The 24,644-nt window shown below is 44.8% G+C and overlaps 1 protein-coding gene across 1 annotated transcript; it reads right to left on the bottom strand.

Moving 5' to 3' along the window:
- Positions 1–345: 345 nt before the first annotated feature.
- LOC144496999 (class I histocompatibility antigen, F10 alpha chain-like) lies at positions 346–23,286 on the bottom strand. Its single transcript, XM_078217674.1, has 8 exons — positions 23,121–23,286; positions 21,218–21,478; positions 13,231–13,506; positions 12,837–13,115; positions 6,637–6,756; positions 2,837–2,902; positions 1,551–2,729; positions 346–1,484 (listed from the first exon to the last, which is right to left on the bottom strand). The coding sequence occupies exons 1-7, from the start codon at positions 23,170–23,172 to the stop codon at positions 2,545–2,547; spliced, it is 1,239 nt and encodes a 412-aa protein (XP_078073800.1). The 5' UTR covers positions 23,173–23,286; the 3' UTR covers positions 346–1,484; positions 1,551–2,544.
- Between the last annotated feature and the right edge of the window lie 1,358 nt (positions 23,287–24,644).

Below are 24,644 nucleotides of genomic sequence, written 5' to 3'. Positions count from 1 at the left end.
GGGGAGCGGTTCGGGGGGGACACCTTTGGTGGGACCGGAAAATCTTGCCAGCAGGAATGCCCAGAAAATAATTTATTTTTAAATGACATATTGCTTTGTATATATTAGTAATAATCACCAAATTCCCTCCTTCAAATGTAGCATTTCTCACTTTTGATGTTGTGCCTCATTACTATGCAGTTACTGGTCCTAGTTTTTTGCCAATGATTTTTCTCTTACCCTTTCGAACATTGAGACGACATAAAAGCAAGATATTGTGAATGCCAGAAATCTGTAATCACAACAGGAAATGCTGGAAAAACTCAACAGGTCTGGCAGCATCTGTGGAGAGAAACAGGGTAAGCATTTTGAGACCATATAACTCTTCGTCAGAGCTGCAGGGAGGTAGGAATGTGATGGTTTTATGCTGTTGCGGAGAGGGGATGAAACAGATTTGATTTGATTAGATTTGATTTATTATTGTCACATGTATTCGTATAGAGTGAAAAGTATTGTTTTTTGTGTGCTATACAAAGCATACCGTTCATAGAGAAGGAAAGGAGGCAGTGCAGAATGTAGTGTTACAGTCATAGCTGGGGTGCAGAGAAAGATCAACTTAATACGAGGTAGGTCCATTCAAAAGTCTGATGGCAGCAGGGAAGAAGCTTTTTTTGAGTTGTTTGGTACGTGTCCTCAGACTTTCGTATCTTTTTCCCGATAGAAGGAGGTGCAAGTGAGTATGTCTGGGGTGCGTGGGGTCCTTGATTATGCTGGCTGCTTTTCCGACGCAGCAGGAAGTGTAGACAGTGTCAATGGATGGGAGGTTGGTTTGAATAATCGACTGGGCTTCATTCACGACCCTTTGTAGTTTCTTGTGGTTTTGGACAGAGCAGGAACCATACCAAGCTGTGATACAACTGGAAAGAATGCTTTCTATGGTGCCCCTACAGAGGTTGGTTAGAGGTGTAGCGGATATGCCAAACTTCCTTAGTCTCCTGAGAAAGTAGAGGCATTGGTGGGTTTTCTTAACTATAGCGTCCACATGGAGGGACCAGGACAGGTTGTTGGTGATCTGGACACCTAAAAACTTGAAGCTCTGAACCATTTCTACTTCGTCCCCATTGATGTAGACAGGGGCATGCCTTCCACTACCCTTCCTGAAGTCGATGACTATCTCCTTCATTTTGTTGACATTGAAGGAGACATTATTGTCGTGGAGCAAAATAGAGAGCCTGGGATAGGTTGGAGCTCCAGGGAGATGAAATGACAAAGATGTCATGGATACAAGACAAAGTAATGGTAATGACAGTGTTAAAGATTAAATCAGATGTTAACTGCAGCATAAAGGTCAGATAGCAGAACATGACAACAGCATAACAATGGTTAGCACTTCCTGAAAGAAAAACATGAAAACAAGTTACAGACTGTACTCTGAAGCACAGTAAGGGGTGAAAAAAAATCAAAATGGAGAACAGAGTTCAAGGTTATTGAACTTAATATAAAGTCTGGAAGGCTGTAAAATGCCTAACTGAAAATACTGTTCCTCCAATTTCTGTTAGTTTCCCGAGAACTTTGTAGCAGGTCAGGGATGGAAATGTGGCCATGAGAACAATATGGTGACTTGAAATGGCAAGCAACAGGAAGGTCGGGGTCATGCATGCAGACTGAGTGAACGTGTTCTATAAAGAGGTCACCCAATTTTCTTTTAGTCTTTCCATAGTAGAGGAGACCACAGACAAAATTGAAAAAGTGCAAGTGGATCATCTGGAAGGAGTCTTTGGGGCCTTGGATGGTAGGGGATGGTGGGGAGCAGTTAAAGGGGCAGGTGTTATACTGCCTGCAATTGCATGGGAATATGCTGAAGGAAGAGGTATTGGGGTGATTGAGGAATGCACCTGAGTGTCACAGAGGGAATAGGCCCCATGGAATGCTGATAGGGGAAGTGAAGGTATAATATGTTTGGGGGTGAATCCATGTTGGAAATGGCAGAGGATGATCTTTTGAACACAGAAGCTGGTGGAGTAGAAGGGAACACTAAAGGGAGGGGAAGAGGTGAGGGCAGATGTGTAGCATCATTATATGGCAGAGACAAAGAAACTGGGAGAATGGGATGGAGTCCTTACAGGAAGCAGGGTGTGAGGAGTTGTGGTTGAAGTAGCTGTGTAAGTCAGTGGGCTTATATTGAATAATGGCAAACAAATTACACAATTTGTGGCAAATGACAAATGTTCCAATTCTCTTTTAATTGGGGAATGGCTTCTCTTTTAATAGAATTGTAAATATTTTCAGATCTTGTGAAAACAGCTTGACATCCTCATCTATTTCAATTCCTATCTGCTTTGCAATTACTGCCAGTTCCTCCCGACACCTGGGCTCAGATTAGTTTTCTCTAACAATGGGTTCTTTCCATTTTACAATGTGGATCACAGTGTCTCAGTAAGCTCTGAGTTGTCTCTCCTTTCTCACAGTTTGTTAAGCGCTCTGCCATGTTGTGACCTACATCACATTTTACTGTATTTACATCAGGAACATTGCAGAATTTGAAGTGTCTGTTTGGACTGAATTCTATTCCTGTTCAGTTGTGGTTGTGTTACCTTCCACTGGATTGTGTGCTCCGGGTTGTGATCCTGTCTGAAAAGGTTGCAGTTTAAGCTGAGGATGGGAGTCACTTAGCTCCAGATCCACATTATGAACCATAGTTTCTGGGAGATGGTGAGCGAGGTTGGTCTCCAGAAATGGCTGTGCTGAATCTAATGAAAATATTAAACACAGTCAATTGCACGATGTTTGGAAAAAGTGAAAATGTGGACATCAATAAGACAACAATTTAAAATTTTTATAAAACTTGGAATCTCACCGATTAAATGTCCTTTTCCAGAATTCCTATGAAATGGTTGCTGTGGATTTCCTGTTTTATCTGTTACTATGGACAAGAGCAAAGAGCACTAATTGCAAACACTTTTTAACTGCATGTTACCCACTGAGATGTGATAATTCTGGAGAATCTTCGACTGAACTATATTTTTTACCCTGCTTGTGATACACCCTGGGAAAAAAGACCATGGTAAACTGTAAACTGTAAAAAGAGTTTAAGAAATAGGAATAGGGAGTTGACAATGTGGTCTGTCGAGCCTACTCCATAATTAATATGATCATGGCTGATCTTGGGTTTCAACACCACTTTTCCGCTGCTCTCCCTTTGATTTCCTATGGGCTATAATTCTATCTATTCCACCCTTCAATGTATTCAATGGTGGAACATCTATAACTCTCTGGGGAAGATGATTCCAAAGATTCTCTCCTCATCTCAGTCCTAAATGAACATCCCCTTATTCTGAGAATATGTCCCTCCGACCCGGTCTATATTCTAGATTTTCCAGCCAGGGGAAACAACCTCTGTGTCTACCCTGTCAAGCCCCTGCATGTTTCAATGAGATTGCCCCTCATTCTTCAAAACTCCAGAGAATATAGACCCAGGCCAGAATTCTCCCCAAACAATTCTAAGTGTTCAATTTGCGTGAAAACTGGAGTAAGTCACGTTATTTTTTCAGTGGGAGTTCAGACTAGAATCTCCACACTCTGTGCAATGCAGAGGCCACCAGTGTGAATATCATTATAAATCAGTGGGTGGGGCCTATTCCCACCCGGGAGGCTGAAATGAGCAGGCCTCTGCACACTGTCAGCCTTCTGATTGGTAGCCAGCTTGGTTGTTGACCAGCCCCGCGACCCCCACAGTGTTGCACCTCTGACCCTCCACATGACCCCCTGACCATTTTCGGGCCAGCCCCGACTCCCTCCCCTTCCAGGACTGCCCCGATCTCCAGCACCCCCATCCCCCAACAGTTACACCCCCCAGCAATGCCGATCCCCTCCCCATCAGCAGGCAGACGCCCCTCCCGGGCTGACCCCACCCCTCCCCCAGCCCACCCCGAGCACTGGCCTTCCTCCTTAGTTGACCGATCCCAATGGCAGAGTGGCAGCGGGATCCGCCCACCCCCACCGATTGCCTCTTAGGCCCTGCCCCATCAGCCCCACCTCCTTGACACTGCCCCATCCCCATGGGCAGTGGCAAGGTGCCCCCAGGCTGTGCCAAGGTGCCCCCTGGGCAGTGCCAGGAGGCACAGGCTGGCACTGCCGGGATGACCACGCCCAGGGACACCAACCCCACTGCCCGACCCCTGGTGGGCCCCGATTGTTCCCCCTTCACTTCAGAGGGGTCAGGCTACTTGCTCCCCGAAAGTGGGAACCTACTGTAATCCCCACTGGAGTGAAACACTTTAGCGGGGTGGGAGAGGCTAGCGGGCCTGGAGAATTTGAGTCCTGGGCCCACTAATACCATTTAAATGATATTGAAAATATCATTTAAATGCTAGCCCCACCTCCCCAATTTCCAGTATGGAGCAGACTGTGGTAGAAGTTGGCTGTGCTGCGCTAAAAAATTAGTGTAGCAGGATGGGAGAATCACAGGCCCAGTCTCTCATTGTAGGATGGCCCACTCATCCCTGGGGCCAATGTAGTGAAGCTTCACTGTACCACTCCTGTGCAAGTAAGATCCCAAGGAATAAGAGCAGGAATAGGTCTTTGAGTCTCTTGAACCTGCTCTACTATTCAATAAGATCATTGATCTGTTGTGGCCTTAACTTCATTTTTCTGCCTGGCTCCCACCGTTAACCCTTGACTCTCTTGTAGATGAAAAATCAGTTTCACTCAGCCTTGAATATACTCAACATCACTACTCTGAACAGAACAGAATTTAAGGTTCTGAGGGAGTTTGACAGGGTAGATGCTCAGAGGATGTTCCCTATTATGGGAAAACCTAGAAATAGGGAACATAGTTTAAAAATAAGGGCCTCCCATTTAAGATGGAGGTGAGGAAGAATGCCTTCTCTCAAAGGGTCGTTAATCTTTGGGGTAGATTTTTTTTTAGATTGGCAAGTTGTAGAAAGTGAAGTGCCACAGGGATCAGTGCTGGATCCTCAACTACTTGCAATTTATACCCTGAAATACCTAGTCTTGTCCTGCTTGTAACCTGTTCCGAACAGAACAGAACCCCAAAGATGAATGACCCTTTGAGAGGAGACTTTCTTCCTCATCTCCATCTTAAATGGGAGGCCCTTATTTTTAAACTCTGCTCCCTATTTCTAGATTTTCCCATAATAAGAAACATCCTCTTAGCATCTACCCTGTCAAACTCCCTCAGAACCTTAAAAGTTTTCATAAGATTACCTCTCATTCTTTGAAACTCCAGTAAGTGTAGACCCAACCTGCTCAACCTGTCCTCATAAAACAAGACCCCATCATCTGAGGAATGAGCCTACTGAATCCTCTCTGAACTGCTTCCAATGCAAACATATTCCTCTTTAACCAAGATGAAAACTAATCAGTACTCTAGGTATGATCTCATCAATGTTCTGTACAGTTGTAGAAAGATTGGAATTGCTGACTTTTGTGATTTTTGTGCACAAGGACCCCCAGATCCCTCCGTACCACAGCATTCTGCAGTCTTTCTCCATTTAAATGTTATTCTACTTTCCTATTATTCCTGCCAAATTGGACAACCTGACTTTTCCCTCAAAATACTCTGCCAAATTCTTGACCAATGACTTAACCTATCTCTATCACTTTGCAGACTCTTTACATCCTCCTCATAACTTTCTTTGCTACCTAACTTTGTATCTTAAAGAAAGTGGTGGTACAGATAGTAGATTCATTAATAATAATCTTCCAAAAATAATTATTTTCTGGAACAGTCCCAGCAAATTGGAAAATAGCTGATGTGTTATCTTTATTCAAGAAAAGAGGGAGGAAGCAAACAGGAAAAGAGAGGCTAATTAGCCTAACATCTGTCATAGGGAAAGTGCTGGAATCCATTATTAAGGAGGTTACAGTATGAGCAGGATACTTAGAATATCACTATGTGATCAGGCAGAGCGAACAAGATTTTATGAAAGGAAAATCGTGTTTAACCTATCTATTAGAGTTTCTTGAGAAAGCAACATTCCAGGTGTATAAAGGGTAGATGTGGTATTTTTAGATTTCCAAAAGGCATTTGATGCCACATCAAAGGTTACTACACAAAATAAGATCACATGGCATAAGAGGTAACATATTAGATAAAAGGTTGGTTACCCAACAGGAAGCAGAGAGTAGATTATTTTTTCAGATTGGCAAGTTGTAGAAAGTGAAGTGCCACAGGGATCAGTGCTGGATCCTCAACTACTTGTAATTTATACCCTGAAATATATATCACTTAGTCTTGTCCTGCTTGTAACCTGGTCTCATTGATGGTCATCATTTCCTTGAAATCATTTTTTCATTTCTAATTCAATAAAAAAAGAACAAATTAGCAATTAATGACAAGTGTGGATGATTAAAGAGATAAGGAAAGACTGAAACCAAAGAAGAAGACGTACACTCAGTATGTGGCCAATAAAGGAATAACATAACATGCTGAAAGATTTGGATAAGATATGGTAGGAGGAGGTATGTGTGCAGTAAAAATACTGACATAAAGATGTTGGGCCAGTTCTTTACAGTAAATTTTATTCTATATAATTCCCCTCTCTCTCACTCTCAGCTCCTGTACTCCCAGTACTGGAGATCCCCCACACTCACTCTGTCCCCTCAGTTCTACATTCCCCTCTCTAGGATTCTTACCTCTTCGATGTCTTTTCCAGATAATTATTCTGACTATCCCAAATATAACAGCCAGTGCAGTGAACACTAATACTGTTATAAATCCAGGATGCAAGTGTCCCGAACTGTTTCCTGGGATTTCTGAAACAAATTGGAATAATGTCAGGATTTACTCTGTGTTCCCAGATCCATTCCCAGTTCTAATTTAATCTGTTTGTGTCTTTGTTGTTGTTCCCAGGCATCAGTGAAATTGATGTTTCTCGCATGTCAGCTGATAGCAAATGCCTATTTTCCATCGAAATAATGGCAAACTTTACACACAAGCAGCAAGTTAACTCCACCCTTGGATTAGCAGCCTGGCAACATAGGGTTAGTGCAGGAGCTGAGAGACATCATGGACAGGTAACGTTGAGCACATCTGAGGCACAATTGAGACTTGAGCACAAAACCTAGGCTGTCACTCCATTACTGTACTGAGGGAGCACTGCACTGTCAGAGGGTCAGTGCTGAGGGAGCACTGCACTGTCAGGGGGTCAGTACTGAGGGAGCACTGCACTGTCAGAGGGTCAGTGCTGAGGGAGTGCTGCACTGTCAGAGGGTCAGTACTGAGGGAGCACTGCACTGTCAGTGGGTCAGTACTGAGGGAGCACTGCACTGTCAGGGGGTCAGTACTGAGGGAGCACTGCACTGTCAGAGGGTCAGTGCTGAGGGAGCACTGCACTGTCAGAGTGTCAGTACTGAGGGAGTGCTGCACTGTCAGAGGGTCAGTGCTGAGGGAGCACTGCACTGTCAGAGGGTCAGTGCTGAGGGAGCACTGCACTGTCAGAGGGTCAGTACTGAGGGAGTGCTGCACTGTCAGAGGGTCAGTACTGAGGGAGCACTGCACTGTCAGGGGGTCAGTACTGAGGGAGCAATACACTGTCAGGGGGTCAGTACTGAGGTAGTGTTGCACTGCCGGACGATTATAATTGAGGAAGCACTACACAGTCAAGGGGTCAGTACTAAGGGAGCACTACACTGTCAGGGGGTCAGTAGTGAGGGAGTGCTGTACTGCCAGTCAATTATAACTGAGGGAGCATTACATGTCATGGAGTCAGTACTGAGGGAGTGCTGCACTGTCAGAGGGTCAGTACTGAGTGAGTGCTGCACTGTCAGAGGGTCAGTGCTGAGGGAGTGCTGCACTGTCAGAGGGTCAGTACTGAGTGAGTGCTGCACTGTCAGGGGGTCAGTACTGAGGGAGGGCTGCACTGTCAGAGGGTCAGTACTGAGGTAGTGCTGCACTGTCAGAGGGTCAGTACTGAGTGAGTGCTGCACTGTCAGAGGGTCAGTACTGAGTGAGTGCTGCACTGTCAGAGGGTCAGTACTGAGGAGTGCTGCGCTGTCAGAGGGTCAGTGCTGAGGGAGTGCCGCACTGTCAGAGGGTCAGTACTGAAGGAGTGCTGCACTGTCAGAGGGTCAGTACTGAGGGAGTGCTGCGCTGTCAGAGGGTCAGTACTGAGGGAGTGCTGCACTGTCAGAGGGTCAGTACTGAGGGAGTGCTGCACTGTCAGAGGGTCAGTACTGAGGGAGTGCTGCACTGTCAGAGGGTCAGTACTGAGGGAGTGCTGCAGTTTCAAAAGGTCAGTACTGAGGGACTGCTGCACTGTCAGAGGGTCAGCACTGAGGTAGTGTTGCACTGTCAGAGGGTCAGTACTGAGGGACTGCTCCAGTTTCAAAAGGGCAGTGCCAAAGCTGTAACCCTTGTTGGAATGGACATACAGTTATATTACTAGACTGTTGGACAGGCAGTACTGAGAAGGCAGTGTATTGTTGGAGGGCAAGCACTGAGAGAAATACTTAGAGAGTAGTGTTGAGAGATGACTGCGCTGTCAGAAGTGCCATCTTTTAACTAGATATTAAAATGAGGCCTCTCGGTCCTCTCAAGTGGACTTAAGATATTATTTTGAACATGAAGTTCTTCCCAGTCCCAAAACAAAATACTGAAGGTGCTGGAAATCGAAATAGAAAATGCTGTAAATGCTCAGCAACTCTAGCAGCATTTGTGGAAGGAAACAGAGTTAACGTTTCAGGTTGTGACCTGCAGAAAGAGAAGGGATGACAAGACATTTGTTTTCCAGATGGTCTCATTCCGAATGCTTGATTAAGCTCCAAGAATTGCTAATGCGCTTAGCTCAGCAGGGGTCTGTTGACTCAGCTTACAGTACAAGTTTTGTTTGACTGACATCTTTATTCACTTTTAGTAAATTTTTCTATGATGCGGTCTTTAAATGCCTTTAGAACCATAGAATTCCTGCAGTGCAGAAGGAACCATTCAATGCATCAAGTCTGCACCGACTCCCCGAAAGAGCATCCTACCCAGGCCCACATCTCCCCACCCTATGGGGAAGTTAAAGTCACCCATCACAACTACCCTGCCCAGTGTAGAGAATGGGGGAAAAAGTGAGACCGAGATGAACATAGCGCAGAGTAAGAGCAGGCAGAGGGAAGCCGCAGGGCTCAGCAGGACTGTAGGTCTGGAGTGCGTTTGCTACAATGCAAGAAGAATTCAATGTAGGTAAAACAGATGAACTGAGAGTCTGGATTATTTCATGGAATTATGATGAAAATTTACTAAAAGTGAATAAAGATGTCAGTCAAACAAAATTTGTACTGTAAGCTGAGTCAACAGACCCCTGCTGAGCTAAGCACATTAGCAATTCTTGGAGCTTAATCAAGCATTCGGAATGAGACCATTTGGAAAACAGATGTCTTGGAATTATGATGTAATTGCAATTATGGAAACATGGTTAAAGGAGAGACAGCACTGGCAGCTTAACATTCCGGGATGGGACAGAAGGGGTGGGGGAGTTGCATTACTGATTCTGAGCATTACTGCATCACAGCTGTGTTGAGGGAGGAGACATTGGAAGGATCTTGCAGTGAGGCATTATGAGTAGAGCCCAGGAATAGGAAGGGTGAATCACAATGATGGGAGTGTACCATAGGCCGCCCAACAGCCCATAGGAGACAGAGGAGCAGTTTGTAGTCAGATACTGAAAAGGTGTGAAAAAAGCAGAGTAGTTGTGATGGGTGACTTTAACTTCCCTCATGTTGACTAGGAATCCCTTGCAGCCAGGGGCTCGGATGGAGAGCAATTTGTTAGATGTCTTCAGGGGGGCTTTTTGATACAGTATGTTGACAATCCAACCAGGGAAGGGGCCATACTAGACTTGGTTTTGGGGAATGAGCCAGGCCAGGTGATCGATATTTCAGTGGGGGAGCATTTTGGGCTTAGTGACCATAATTCCATAAGATTTTGGGTAGTCATGGATAAGGACAAGAATGGCCCTCGGGTGAGGATGCTTAATTGGGTGAGGGCCAGTTACATCCAAATTAGACAGGAATTAGGGAATGTGGATTGGGAGCGGCTATTTGAGGGCAAATCCACGTCTGACATGTGGGAGGCTTTTAAAGGCCAGTTGGCTGAAGTGCAGGACAGGTATGTCCCCACAAAAATGAAGGATAGAAATGGCAGGATTTGGGAACCATGGATGACAAAGGAAATTGTAAGCTTAATCAAAAGGAAGCATGCTATAGGTCTAGGCATCTAAAAACTGACGAAGCCCTTGAGGAGTACAGTGAAAGTAGGAAGCAACTTAAACGTGGATTTAGGAGGGCTAAAAGGAGCCATGAAATGTCTTTAGCAAACAGGGTCAAGGAGAATCCCAAGATTTTTTATGCATATATTAGGAGCAAGAGGGTAGCAAGAGAAAGAGTAATTTCACTCAAGGACAATGGAGGGAAGTTATGTGTGGAACAAGGGAACAACATTGACTATTCTCCAGTCGTCTGGCTCGCCTGAGCTGTGCTTTTCTTTGTTCTTTGTTCTATCACTGTAACTCCACGCATTTACCATGGCCAATCAACCTAACCTGCACATCTTTGGATTGTGCGAGGAAACAGAAGTACCCGGAGGAAACCCACTCAGACATTGAGAGAATGTGTAACACAAGGCCAGAATTGTTCCCGGGTTGTTAGTGTTGTGAGGCAGCAATGCTAACCACTGTGCCACCCTGCCATCCCTCTCGTGTTAAGTTACACAAGATTAACTTTCATGGGTGAAATCCTTAATGATTACTTTGTATTGGTATTCACCAAGGAGAAGGACATGGCGGATGTTGAGGTCAAGGATAGGTGCGTGAACCTTCTTGAGAACATCAATATGTCAAAGTGGAAATTGCTGACTATCCTAAAATGCATTAAGGTAGTCAAGTCCCCAGGTTACTGCGGGCACAAGGGGAGAAATGTCTGGGGCCTTAACAGTTATCTTCACATCCTCTTTGACCACAGGCGAGCCAAAGGACTGGAGAATAGTCACGGTTGTTCCCTTGTTTAAGAAAAGAAGCAGGGATAATCCAGCAAATTATAGGGCGGTGAGCCTGACATCAGTGGCGGGGAAGCTTTTGGACAAGATATTGAGGGACAGGTTATATGCACATTTGGAGGAAAATGGACCAGTTGGTGACAGGCAGCATGGTTTTGTACGGGAAAGGCCATGTCTCATCAATTTGATTGAGTTTTGTGAAGAGGTGGCAAAGTAAATTGATGAGGGAAGGGCGTGGATATAGTTTATATAGATTTTGGTAAGGTGTTTGACAAGGTCCCACATGGCAAACTGGTACAAAAAATAAATTATGTGGGATTCGGGATGGGCTGGCTAGATGGATACAGAACTGTCTTGGTTATAGCAGTGGAAGAGTGTTTTCCAAAATGGAGATCTGTAGCTCGTGGTGTTCCACAGGGATCAGTGCTGGGACGTCTGTTGCTTGTAGTATATATATATATATGTATATATATATATATATTATATATATATATATAAATTATCTGGAGGAAAATGTGGGTGGTCTGATTAGTAAGTTTGCAGATGGCACGGAAATTGGCGGAGTGCTGACAGTGCCGAGGATTGTCAGGGGATACAACAGGATATAGATAGATTGGAGACCTGGGCACAGAAATGGCAGATGGAGTTTAATCTGGACAAATATGAGGTGGTGAAACATAGAAGGTAGGAGCAGGTGGAGGCCATTCAGCCCTTCAAGCCTGCTCCGCCATTCATCATGATCATGGCTGATCGTCCAACTCAGTAGCCTAATCCTGCTTTCTCCCCATAATCTCCCCACAATCTTGATCCTGTTTGCCCTAAGTGCTATATTTAGCCACCTCTAGACAGAATGGATAGTCAGATGCTCTTTCCAAGGTTGGAAGTGTCAATTATAAGGGATCACAGGTTTAAGGTGAGAGGGGGAAAGTTTAAAGGAGATGTGCAGGGGAAGTTTTTCATGCAGAGAGTGGTGAGTGCCTGGAATGCACTGCCAGAGGATGTAGTGGAAACAGGCATATTAGCAACTTTTAAAATGCATCTGGATGGGCACATGAATAGGGACGAAATAGAGGGATACAGACCGAGCAAGGGTTTTTTTTTCCAGGGCATCATGATCAGCACAGGCTTGGAAGGCTGAAGGGCCTGTTCCTGTGCTGTACTTTTCTTTGTTCTATCATTGTAACTCCACGCATTTACCATGGCCAATCAATCTAACCTGCACATCTTTGGATTGTGCGAGGAAACAGAAGCACCCAGAGGAAATCCACGCAGACATTGAGAGAATGTGTAAACACACAGAAAGTCACCCAAGGCCGGAATTGTTCCTGGGTTGTTGGTGCTGTGAGGCAGCAATGCTAACCACTGTGCCACCATGCCGTCCCTCTTGTGTTAAGTTACATAAGATTAAAAGTTGTGAAGTAAATGCAAGTTTTTTGACTTTGACACTCTGAATGGTATTGCTTGATTGACACTTTTATTAGTTTGAAAACTGAGCAGTTTGTTCTCCAAAGTAGATTTCAGAGCCTCTGCTTATGTTGTCAGTTTCAGGTGAATTTCAAAGACAAGCCAGGCCTGTCTGTTGAATTTACTTGAACAGTGACATAGCAATAAAAATCAGCTCAAACATTCCTGAAATTAAACATGGGAAAATGCCAAAAATTGAAAATGTATATGGCATGCTCAATGATGTGTTTCATTTTAAATGTCCATGGCTCTCTCTTGTTCATTCTTTTTGAATCAATTTCCATGACACAGTCCCAGTTTCTCTTGCCTGTCACCATCTATATTTCATTCAGCCACCACTTGCTGTTTATCTTTTTCACACATACACACAATATGCACACATATAGTTCCTTACCCCACTGGTGGAGCTTGGGCTCTGCCAGGCTGCTGTGTTCAATTTGACAGGAGTATTGATCCTCATCCCCAGCATTTATTTCAATCTCTTTCTGGATCTGATGGGTCCCATCGTGGTTCGGTCGAACCCCCGAGGATAGTGTCTCAGACATTACCTCTCCATTCCTTAGCCAGGTCACCTCGATGTCTACAGGATAAAAGCCAGTAACCAGGCAGGAGAGAGTGAGCGGCTTATACTGACTATTGGGTTCACTTCTGGAGATGAAGACTTCAGGCTGAACTGTAATGGGAAAGAGTGAAAACACAAACAATAAACCCACTGAATGGAATGGGAGAACAGTTTGATAGATCAGTGAAGTTAGAGCAGAACATGGGCTCAAAAGTGAAATGAATACCTTTCCTTTTAAGACATTCCTTTCCAAAGTGTAAACGTAGTTTTAAACGTTCAATCAATTCTACTTCCAACTGCCATTTCCAATACTTGTTCCAGGATTCGTCCGAATTCCATTTCTCCATGGTCTTCACTGCCATGTGATTGGATGTGACCCATCTCATTCTGTCTGGCTCTAAACTAATATAGTCCTTTCCATCAAATCCAAACCGCATCGATCTCTTAATGGAGCCGTCTTCAGTGACCTCAACAGACCGAATCCATTGGAAAACATGAATTCCTGTCAAAGATCAGCAGAGAATCAAAGATCAGCTATTAATAGGGCGGCACGGAAGCACAGAGGATTGGCCATGCTAAATTGCCCCTTAAGATAAATCTCTGTGTGGGTCCTGTATTACAGTAATAGATCTCACTCTGGGTTCAGTCTTAGAGAAATAAATCTCTCTATCAGCTCAGTATATTATTCATTTATTTATGGGATGTGGGCGTCACTGGCTCGGCCAGCATTTATTGCTCATCAGAAGGTGGCAGTGAGCTGCCTTCTTGAACCATTGCAGTTCTTGCGGTACACCCATTAGGGAGAGAATTCCAGGATTTTGACCCAGCTACAGTTAAGAAATGGCAATATACCAGGATGGTGATAAATTTGGAGGGGAACCTCCAGGTGGTGGTGTTTGCTGCTCTTGATCTTCTATATGGTAGTGGTCGTGGGTTGGAATGTGTTGGCTCAGGAACTTTGGTGAGTCCTTACAGTGCATCTTGTAGATTGTGCACACTGCTGTCACTGTTCATTGGTGGTGAAGAAATTGAATGTTTGTGAAGAGGTAGCAATCAATTGGGCAACGTTTTCCTGGATGGTGTTGAAGTTGCACTCATCCAGGCAAGTGGAGAGTATTCCATTGCATTCCTGCAGATGGTGGACAGGCTTTGGGGAATAAGGGGGTAAGTTATTTGCTGCCGAAGTATTGACAGTATTTATAGTGCTAGTCCAGTTCTGGTCAATAGTAACTCCCAGGATGTGGATAGTGGGGGATTCAGCATTATTAACATAAAATGTCAATGGTTAGATCCTCTCTTGCTGAAGTTGGGCATTGTCTGACACTTGTCATAGAATCCTTACACAGTACAGGAGGAGGCCATTTGGCCCATTGAGTCTGCATCGACTCTCCAACACAGTATTTTATCCAAGACCCCCCTCACCCTATCCCGATAACCCCACATATTTACCCCACCAATCCCCTAACCTACATATCTTTGGACACTAAGGGGCAATTTAGCATGGCCAATTCACCTAACCTGCACATCTTTAGACTGTGGGAGGAACCGGAGCACCCAGAAGAAACCCACACAGACACAGGGAGAATGTGCAAACTCCACACAGACAGTCACCCAAGGCTGGAATTGAACCTGGGTCCCTGGCATGGTGAGGCAGCAGTGCTAACCACTGTGCCATCGTGATGCCCATTGGTGTTTCTTGCCATTTGTCAACCCAACCTTGTATATTGTCCAGATCTTGCTGCATTTGGACATGAACTGCTTCTGTGTCTGAGAAGTCACGAATGATGCTGAACATTGTGCAGTCATCAGTGAATGTTCCCATTTCTGACCTTATTATGGAAGGAAGGTCATTAATGAAGCAGCTGAAGATGGTTGGGTCTTGAACACTATAGATTCTCTGACCTCGCTACGCTGTTGGTAGGTCGCAGCGGTACTGGAGACCAGCATGCGGGACTAAAAATCCGTTTCACACTTGGCACCAAACAGTTTGTGAGTCCTCTGACCCCTTCCTGATGGTGTGAACTGGATTGCACCCAGAAAAGGTGCGAATCTGATTAACATTTTTAAAGTAGCATTTAAACACGCATTGCCGTGCATCCAGTGCATGGAATTCACTGGCCTTCGGGTGCAGCGTGATAATGGCAGCAATCACTACTGGTCTCCACTAGCAGAGACCTGGTGCGACGGTCACACCAGGGAGCTCGGAGGCCACTGAAACCCCCAGATAGTCAGGGGCATGATCAGGTGGTGCCCATTGGGCAGTGCCCACCAGGTGGAGCCCACCTGGCAACGCTGGCGGTGCCCAGTAGTGGCCACCGGACAGCCGTTTATTTATTTATTTTGTTTATTAGTGTCACAAGTAGGCTAACATTAACACTGCAATGAAGTTACTATGAAAATCCCCTAGTCGCCACACTCAGAGCCTGAATGGATACACTGAGGGAGAATTTAGCATGGCCAATTCACCTAACCAGCATGCTTTTTGGACTGTGGGAGGAAACCAGAGCACCCAGAGGAAACCCACGCAGACATAGGGAGAACATGCAGTCTCCGCACAGACAGTGACCCAAGCTGGGAATCGAACCCGTTTACTTGAGACTGGGAGGCAGCAATTCTAACCACTGTGCCGTGTGCCAGGTGCAACCCACCAAGGGCACCTCCGGCGAAGGGCACCGATGGGCACCGCCTGGCCGCGTGGGTCAACCCACAGCACATAGACTGCAGCGATTTAAGAAAACGGCTCACCACCTGCTTCTCAAGGGATGGGCTATAAATGCTGGCCTAGCCAGCGATGCCCATGTCCCATGAATGAATAAAAAAAACTGTCCGGGCTTCAATGGCCCGAGCCATCCCAGTACCCAGTATCGGTGTGAAACTTACAGTTCTCCAAAAAAGTGCCTGAGTGTGGGAGGATTGTAATGTGGAGCACGCCTGAGAGACCGACGTGGATCACTGCATTATTATGACACTTAAGCCACGATCTTACGAAAAATATTCGAAGTGCCAAAAGAGCGAGAAAACAGGTGAGTATCAGACCTGTTCTTTGGCTGAGCTTGAAAATGCAAGCTTGTGTCACTGTCACTTTTCTAGACAGGAGTGCGATTCTCACCAGTGGCCGTGAGGAGCTTAAGCTTGCCGGCTCTAGACTGATTGGGCCGTCATTGCGCAGGCGCCCTGATCTCCCACTGAACTGGGAGACCTCTTTGTAATCCCCAAACCACGCCTCATCCCCCCCCCCCCAACAAACTTTCCCCCTCCATTATCGGTGACATTGTAACCCCCCCCCCCCCCACATGGCAACATGGGTCGCTGGCATTGGGACCCTCCTGATGGGTCCCCATTAAGACTCCCCTCTGCGGCTTCCCCAGCATGTGCCCCACTTAGGCCCCATCCCTCGTCACAGCCATGGTGCAGTTACGGTGCCCGGTGGGCAGTACTAGGGTGGCCAGTGGGCATTGCTAAGCTGACACTGCTCCATGGGCACTGTCTGACCAAGCCCCGGACCATGTGGGGGCTTCAATGGCTTCTGATCCCATCGGTGAGGCCATCAAATCTGGTCTGCGCTGATCGCGAGAGGGTAAGTTCAAGTGAGCCCATGAAAAACATGTCATTCATATTTAAATCAGCTTTGCAGTTAAAACAGTGCTTGTATGATTCTCGGAGGTCAAAATCCAGGTGCAAACCAGATTTTTGGCCTCTCATGCAATCTCACTGGCTGGGACAAGCCACTAAGATTGTGCCCTTACAAATATTTTGGGAGAATTCCGCCCCATATCTCAGTGTGGATTCAGTCTTACAGTATTAGATCCCCCTGCAGGCTCAGTATCATTGTAAAAGATCTCTCTGTGGGCTCAGTGTTTCAGCAATAGGTCTCTCAGTAGGATCCATTTCGTAGTAATAGATTCTTCTTTTTTTATTGGTTAATTCACAATGACATCCATTAATGTAAAACTGAGCAAATGTGTGGTGTTGAAGGAAGTTTATAAGCTTATGAACAAGGAGCTGGAATGGGCCATTCAGTCCCTCGAGCCTACCTAGCATTTAATATCAAGGCTGATCTGATTGCCACCTCACATCTGCATCCCACCTCCCCTTGATAACCTTATCACATCCTTGCTTAACAAGAATCTATTCATCTCTGTTCCAAAGACTCACAACACTATGAGAGAAAAAATTCACCTCATTTCCATTTTAAATGGGTGACCATTATGTTTAAACAGTGACCCTCTGGTTCTAGATTCTTTGACAAGAGGAAGTATTCTCTCCACATCCACCCTGTGAAGACCCCGAAGGGAAACTTACATGTTTCAATCAGATCACCTCATACTCTTCTAAATTTTAAATTAAAGAATTTATTTTCAGTGAATAACTCCATTCTGTGAAAAGAGGTTGCTTTTCAGAACCTGTCTTGTATGTCCCAGTCTTGATGATCAAGAGGAGAAGGGAATGTAACTTATTTATTTGGGTAGATGTTGTGTTGTTGTGCTGTCACTTTAAGAATCTAGCCATGTGTGTAATTCGTGATGTTAACGGCTGCTTTGCGGACTTTGAGTCAGTCTAGACCATGCCTCCATACAGTGAACCTCAATATACCTGCCTTGTTGACTGCAACCAACCCACACACTCCACTTTCTTTTATCCTCACGAGTGCAAGATATACAACAAGATAAAAACAAAACTGGTGATGAGGAGCAGATTAAAAATTTTCTTCTAACAAAAAGAAGAAATGAAAAATTAGAATTGCACTTACTCATTGAAGGGTCGATCCCCTTTCGATGTTTCTGATAATTGGAGTAGAATTAGCAGCAGGTAAGTGATTGCATCTGACATTGGACCAGTAAGGTAGTGGAGCATAAAGAAAGGTCCCCACCAAAAAGCAAAATACGGGCAATCCGAGGAGGTCAGGACGCAGAGCTTGCAAAGTGCATAGTTTAAGTAAAGCATGGAGGTAGAGTGAAAAACAGATATTCCTGGAATTGCATTAAAATCTAGAGCTAGCTGTTGAAAAGTAAAACTGGGCTGTTTATTATCAAGACAAGCTCCTGGAAAACATTACTGCCTAGATCCCGGTAACCCAGTAAGAATGGCAGGAAATTTTGATGCCAATAGCTCATTCAAGGAAAAATCTAAGAATTGGAGATCTTATGTAGAAAGATTTCAGTGTTATATATTGGCAAATAAGATTCCAGAGGATATTGTAGTCCCTGCTTTTCTTAGTACCATTGGCGGTAAAACGTTCAATTTACTCCAAAGTCTGGTCCAGCTTGAGAAACCAGGTAGCAAAATGTATTAAGAAGTAACTAAGATACTGGGGGACCATTATTCACCCAAACTATTAACTATAGCGTAAATGAAATCAGCTAGAAGGAGAGAAGATAGCTCAACTTGCGGCAACCCTAAAGTGCCTTGCTGTGCAATTCGCAAGGACTTTGTGCAATCTTTCAGCTGGAAGAGTGCTGACTGCATTAGGACCCAGCAGCATCCACAAGTCCCGAGGTCAGTGCTGAGACCCAGGTACCCGGGTCCATGCTGCAAATCAGACATTGGACACCCTGCTGAGCAACAGCCACCCCACCCTCCCCCGAACCCCACACACTCGCAGAGTTGCCACCGACCCAAAAAACATAATGGAGCCACGAAAGGACGCATGGAGCCGTCAGATGCTAGGCACTTACCTCCTCACTAACCCTCATGGATGGAGCGTCCAAATTGGACTTTTATGGAGCATGTCTGTTTCAGGCCAATTCCGGATTGGCGAACGCAGTAGTAAAGGGGGACGTGCCAATAAAGTTGGGTGTGCAGCCCGTTAAGTGGATTGGAATGCATGCAAATAGGTTTGAATGGCCATCATGCCCATTTTTGGTGGATTCCTGAAAGGCTATTTTTGGGCCTTGGTAAAGGGGGAACTGGTGCTGAGGCGGCCACGGATTGCCCTACTCGCCTCTCGTCCGTTTTTACCAAGCTTTCGTGCCCGGAAACAGGCGCAACATGATGGTAATATCGCCTCCAATTTCGCAGTATCCACTCTATCAAAAGCTTTCATTTTTAAAGATGTGAAACAGTACAGGGAAAAGGGTTACGAGGATAGGGAGGGGGAGAAGGCCTGGGTAGGATACTCTATCTGAGAGTCGATGCAGACTCGATGGACCAAATGGCCTCCTTCTGCATTATAAGGATTCGATGAAAGATCTCTGTTCGGTCATCCCATGAGCCTTCTTTTTTGCAAGAGAAGAGTGGTACAGCCTGTCAATCCTTTACTGGTATATGTATAACCCACTGATTTCTGGCTTTATCTTTGCAAATCTTTTCTGCACTGTCTCCAATGCCCTAGTGCCTCTATATCCTTTTTATAATATGGCAACCAGAATTACACACAATAAGTGTGGTCGAATCAAGGTTTGATACAAGTATAGCATGACTTCCCTCCTTTTCAATTTGATCTCTGTAGAAATATAGCCTAGAACTTTGATTTCTTTTTTATAGTATCCTGTGGCACAACTCTTAATGATAAACATATTTGTACTCTGTGATCCCTTTCTTTTTACACCCAATTTAGACACCTTCCAAGTAAAATGTTACTTCCCTAATTCTACCAAAATGCACTACCTCACATTATCTGTGCTGAACTCCATTTGCCAATTATTTGCCTATTTATTGATGCCCTCCAGCATGTATTGAATACCCCATCTCACCTCCCTATAATTTGGTGCCATCTGCAATTTTCAAAATTGTGCTTTAATCCTAATTTCCAATCTTTAATGCAAACTATGAATAGCAGCCTGATCATTGTGGAACACCACTTGGTAAAAATTCATTCATGCAGATTTCCTTCCCCAAAGGACATTCGTGAACCAGATGGTACATAATGCTTTGTATGCTCCTCAGGAGACTTTTAATTCCAGATTTATTGAATTCAAATTTAATCATTTACCATGGTGGGATTCGAATGCCGGCCCCTAGTTTATTACCTTGGGTTTCTGGATAGTCCAACAATGAGCCACCAACTCCCCATACATTCTGCCACTAACCAACATTTGTTCCTGCTCTCTTCTTTCTTTCTTGAAGACAGTTAACAATACATTCTGCCACTTATTCCCGACTCCACATTCTCTGACTTTTATTCATTAATCTATTATGAGGCACTATGTCAAAGGTCTTTTGAAAATCCAGATAAATTATCTCTACTGCATTACCATTGTCCACTCTCTGTCTCCACAATCTCCCTGAAACGATCAACAATGTTAGCCACGCAAGGTTGTCCCATTGGAAATTCATGCTAACTATTCATTGTTGTATTTCCCATTTCTCGAAGTTCTTCTGTTCCCTCCTTTAGTAGTAATTCCCGAATTTTTCCTACTATTATCATTAACGAGGCTTGAATGGGAAGAATTATGTTGTCAAAAGAGGTAAATGCAAGAAAATCTTGAGAGATAAGTTAATAAATGAAATGGAGGGAAAGGTTGAGGGGCAAAAGACTGAATTTGGACTCAACATGTATTTGGAAGGTTGTAAAGCACATAATGAAAAGATGAGGTATTTTTCCTTGAGCTTCAGTTGAGCTTCATTGGAACACTGCAGCAGGCCAAGGAAAGAAAGGTCGAAGTTGGAGCAAGGTGGAGAATTAAATGACAAGTAACAGGAGGCTCAGGGTTATACTTATTGACAGAACGGAGGTGTTCTGAAAAATGACCACCCAGTCTGTGCTTGGGATCTCCAATGGGCGGCATGGTAGCACAGTGGTTAGCACTGCTGCTTCACAGCTCCAGGGACCTGGACTCGATTCCTGGCTTGGGTCACTGTCTGTGTGGAGTTTGCACATTCTCCTCGTGTCTGCGTGGGTTTCCTCCGGGTGCTCTGGTTTCCTCCCACAGTCCAAAGATGTGCAGGTTAGGTCGATTGGCCATGCTAAAAATTGCCCCTTAGTGTCCTGAGATGCGTAGTTCAGAGGGATTAGCGGGTAAAATATGTAGGGATATGGGGGTAGGGCCTGAGTGGGATTGTGGTCGGTGCAGACTCGATGGGCGCAATGGCCTCTTTCTGCACTGTAGGATTTCTATGATTCTATGAGACCACATTGTGAGCAGTGAATACAGTATAATAAATGTAAAAATATGTAAATCACATTATCACCTGGAATGATTCTTTGAGGCCTTAGATGGTGAGAAGACAGGAGGTAAAAGGGCAAAGGAGAGACTGTGTATCACTGTTCTTACCAGATGTCTGGTTTGTATTTTTCATTATCATCTTCAGGTTCTCCTTTGCAATGGCACAATGTTTATTCCCTCGATTTGTGAGATATTCCCAGTACTCCGCATCAAAAGAATCCGTCATCCACTGCTGTCGGGAGACTATTTGTTGGGTACCACTGTCATAATAGGCAACTGGAACCCCATTGATCATTCCTACACCAACGTACTCAGGTAAATCAGTAGTGCCAGAGGTGGCCAAATACATTACAGTAAAGGCATTACTATCTGTAAAACAAACAATTTGATAGGCAAGTTAATAGACATTTACAAACACTGACACCCAACTGAAGCCCATTCACAGATTAACAATCTTCAGTAATCCCCAAAATTATATCAACGACAGAAATATTGTAGAATCCTACAGTGCAGAAAGAGGCCATTCAGCCCATCGATCTTCACTGACTACAATCCCACCTAGGCCCTATCCCCATAACCCCATGCATTTACCCTAGCTAGTCTCCTGACATGAAGGGGCAATTTGGCATGGCCAATCCACCTAACCTGCACATCTTTGGACTGTGGGAGCACGGGAGGAAACCCATGCAGACACAGGAAGAATGTGCAAACTCCACACAGACAGTGACCCAAGCTGGGAATCGAACCCGGGTCCCTGGCGCTGTGAGGCAGCAGTGCTAACCAGTTGGGTGATTGTCTGGGGTTTGGGATGGAGGAGGGGGGGGGGGGGGGGGGCAGGGTGGTGGGGGAGCTGCCGGTGGTCGGTTGAAGTTGGGTGATCAGGGAGTGATTGGAGATGTTGGTTGTGTGGCTTAGTTGAGTTCCACAGACTGACCACTGAGTTAGAGTAGGTATTGAACTATGCAACATTTCCTGGGTAAGTCCCAAAACTCTGATACTGAGCTCAGCGTTGGAGACTTCGCAGGGGGCTCTGGGAAGAAAGAATTAGCCGTTCAGAAGGTTAAACTTAAACTTTCCAGGCTAACACATTGCATGTCTGTGCATCTGGAAATACACAGGATCCAGACACATGCCCAGCTTATGTCCAATCTCCAAACATCTGGAGATTGAAAGGTTAGGGCCAGTCAATCTTCAAAGTGGCAAGAGCTAAGTAGGCACTAGAAAATTCCCTTATGGGAAAGAAAATGTTTCTGCAAACTGCCCATCCATTCCATTTAATTCTTTCAGATCAAGTATAACTGGGACTCTGAAACCAATAGCTCATTTTAAATCTTGTGGACAACAAAGATTGAAAGAAATAGTTGTTTGACTCCAATTCTAGTAAAAGTGCAGAGAGACAGAGTCAATGGCAGAGAGAGAAGGCAAAACATAACAAAAAGGGACATGGGGCATACACAGACAGGGAAAAAAAACAGAAACAGAGAGAGACAGAACCAAAGGCAAATACAATAAGAAAGAGACATGAAGAGAGGGAGAGAGAGACAGGCAGTGAGTGAGAGAGAGACTGGAATAGATTAGAGAGAGAAAAAAGAGACAGAGGGATAGAAAGAGAAACAGAGAAATGAGACAGAGACTAGAAAGACAGGCACAAAAACAAACCCAAAGAGAGAGAGAAAAGAGAGGCAGATGGAATCAATGGTCAGAATCTCCTGGTCCCTCCCACTGGCAGGATCTTCCAATCCCACCAAAGTGAATGGACTTTTGAATGGCTCACCGCATCCATTGCACCTGGGCCACATCCCAGCCACAGAAATAGAGGCAGAGAAAAAAGGGTTAACACACACAGTAAGTGAGACACTATCAGTGTAATATTGTGGCACATATCCTCTACAGGTATTGACACTCCCACTTTCAGTAAACTCCTCAGGAATTTACAGCAAGAGAGTGTGTGTGTGTGTGCGAGAGAGAGAAAGGGTGAGAGTGAGAATGGAAGAGTGAATTCTATACTTACCGGGAGAGACCCAGGAAAAACACAGGGAGATGGGGAAAAGGATCAGCAACATTCTGTGAATCTAATGTCCCAATTCCAATCAGTGACTGGGTATTAACACTCTGAGGAATGGAAGGGAACAAAGAAAACAACAGCTCTGTTAAGACTCTATTCTGTAACTCTGATCTTTTCCTGAACTTCAATCATTTCCTGAACTGAAAGTGGAGATCCAGCTGATGAATCATTGCTTAGCTTCAGAAAAATAACCAATTAAACCATTGCTAGCCCGTCATAGCAACCAGGAAGTTCAAACACAGTTCAGGCTGGGAAACACATAGGCCTGGATTTTGCGAGGTGGTTTTTGCTTAATGTGGGTTAGCTAGTATCTGCTATTTCTTCTGAGAAGGTGAGCAATATGTCCCAATCCTGCAAAGTTCAGCCCTCAGAGTGAGATTGAAGAGGTTTCATTCAACAGCTCCAGTGCAAAGAAAGGAAGCACTGCGATCCTGGACTCCCCCATTGCACTAAACATTTTGACCGCTGGTTCCACTCCCCTCAAGTAATGTTAAACAGGCTCCGAGCAGACTGGGACTATAGCACAACAAGTTACAGTGAGACACCACCTTTAATAAGGTGATCATCACACAGAGAAATCACAAAGAAACCCACTGAGCAGGAGGCCAGTGAGGGGTGGGAGTCAAATTAACAAGAGGAGAGTGAGAGAAAGGAATCAGATTAACAGGAAGAGAGTAGGTCAAATCTACAGAAGAATGAGGAGAGGGAGTTAAACTGGCAGAAGAAGAGTGGTTATGTTCACACCTCCCAAAACCCACAACACGCCCGAGCACTATGGCTAATTCAATCAATCCGAGACACTTTGTGAAGATGGTTACTTGCAGATTTTTGTATCCCATTAGGCATGAGTGGTACATTGAGACAAAATCCTTTATAATTGTTTTAATATCCTAATTTAGTCGTCCAAATTTTCTAGTCTCTGGACCGGCACGCTAGGAACCGAATTGAGAGATGTGCATTGAACTTGCACAACTCCTGATTATCAGGCATATAGATTCACGGGAATTGCCATGTCTGGTCCAGAATTTTAGACTGATTGAACTGCTCCGATGTTTCCTCTGACAGTTGTGGGACTCTCACTGAAATTTAAACAACCACAAACACTTGGACTAGATGCCCAGAAATTGTGCAGAAAATTACACAGGTTAGCCTAGACAACGTAATTGCTGGTAGAAGACTAGGGGCATGGATTTAGAGCAGTTCCATTTGCCAGCCATTTATTATGAGTAACTCACCTCCTGACTCACCAAAGCCTTTCTATCATCTCCAAGGCACAAGTCAGGAGTCTGATGAAGTACTCTCCACTTGCCTGGATGAGTGCAGCTCTAACTCGAATGCTTCAAGAAGATCGACATTATCCAGGACAAAGCAGCCCACTTGATTGCTACCCCTTCCAAAAACATTCAAACCCTCCATCACTGACAAACAGCCCTGTATACCATCTGCACGATGTACTGCAGGAACTCATCA

Source organism: Mustelus asterias, chromosome 8 (assembly GCF_964213995.1).
Source record: "Mustelus asterias chromosome 8, sMusAst1.hap1.1, whole genome shotgun sequence".
Lineage (NCBI taxonomy): Eukaryota > Metazoa > Chordata > Chondrichthyes > Carcharhiniformes > Triakidae > Mustelus > Mustelus asterias.
Note: the sequence above shows the minus strand (reverse complement) of the source record. Positions and strands in the feature narration are given on the sequence as shown.

Excerpts from the sequence above, each read along its gene's own strand:
- LOC144496999 (XM_078217674.1), bottom strand. The coding sequence starts at position 23,172 with ATGTTGCTGATCCTTTTCCCCATCTCCCTGTGTTTTTCCTGGGTCTCT. Across the intron at positions 21,479-23,120 it reads TTTTTCCTGGGTCTCTCCCG|ATAGTAATGCCTTTACTGTA; the intron begins GTAAGTATAGAA and ends TTTGTTTTACAG. Across the intron at positions 6,757-12,836 it reads GCCCAAGCTCCACCAGTGGG|AAATCCCAGGAAACAGTTCG; the intron begins GTAAGGAACTAT and ends AATTTGTTTCAG.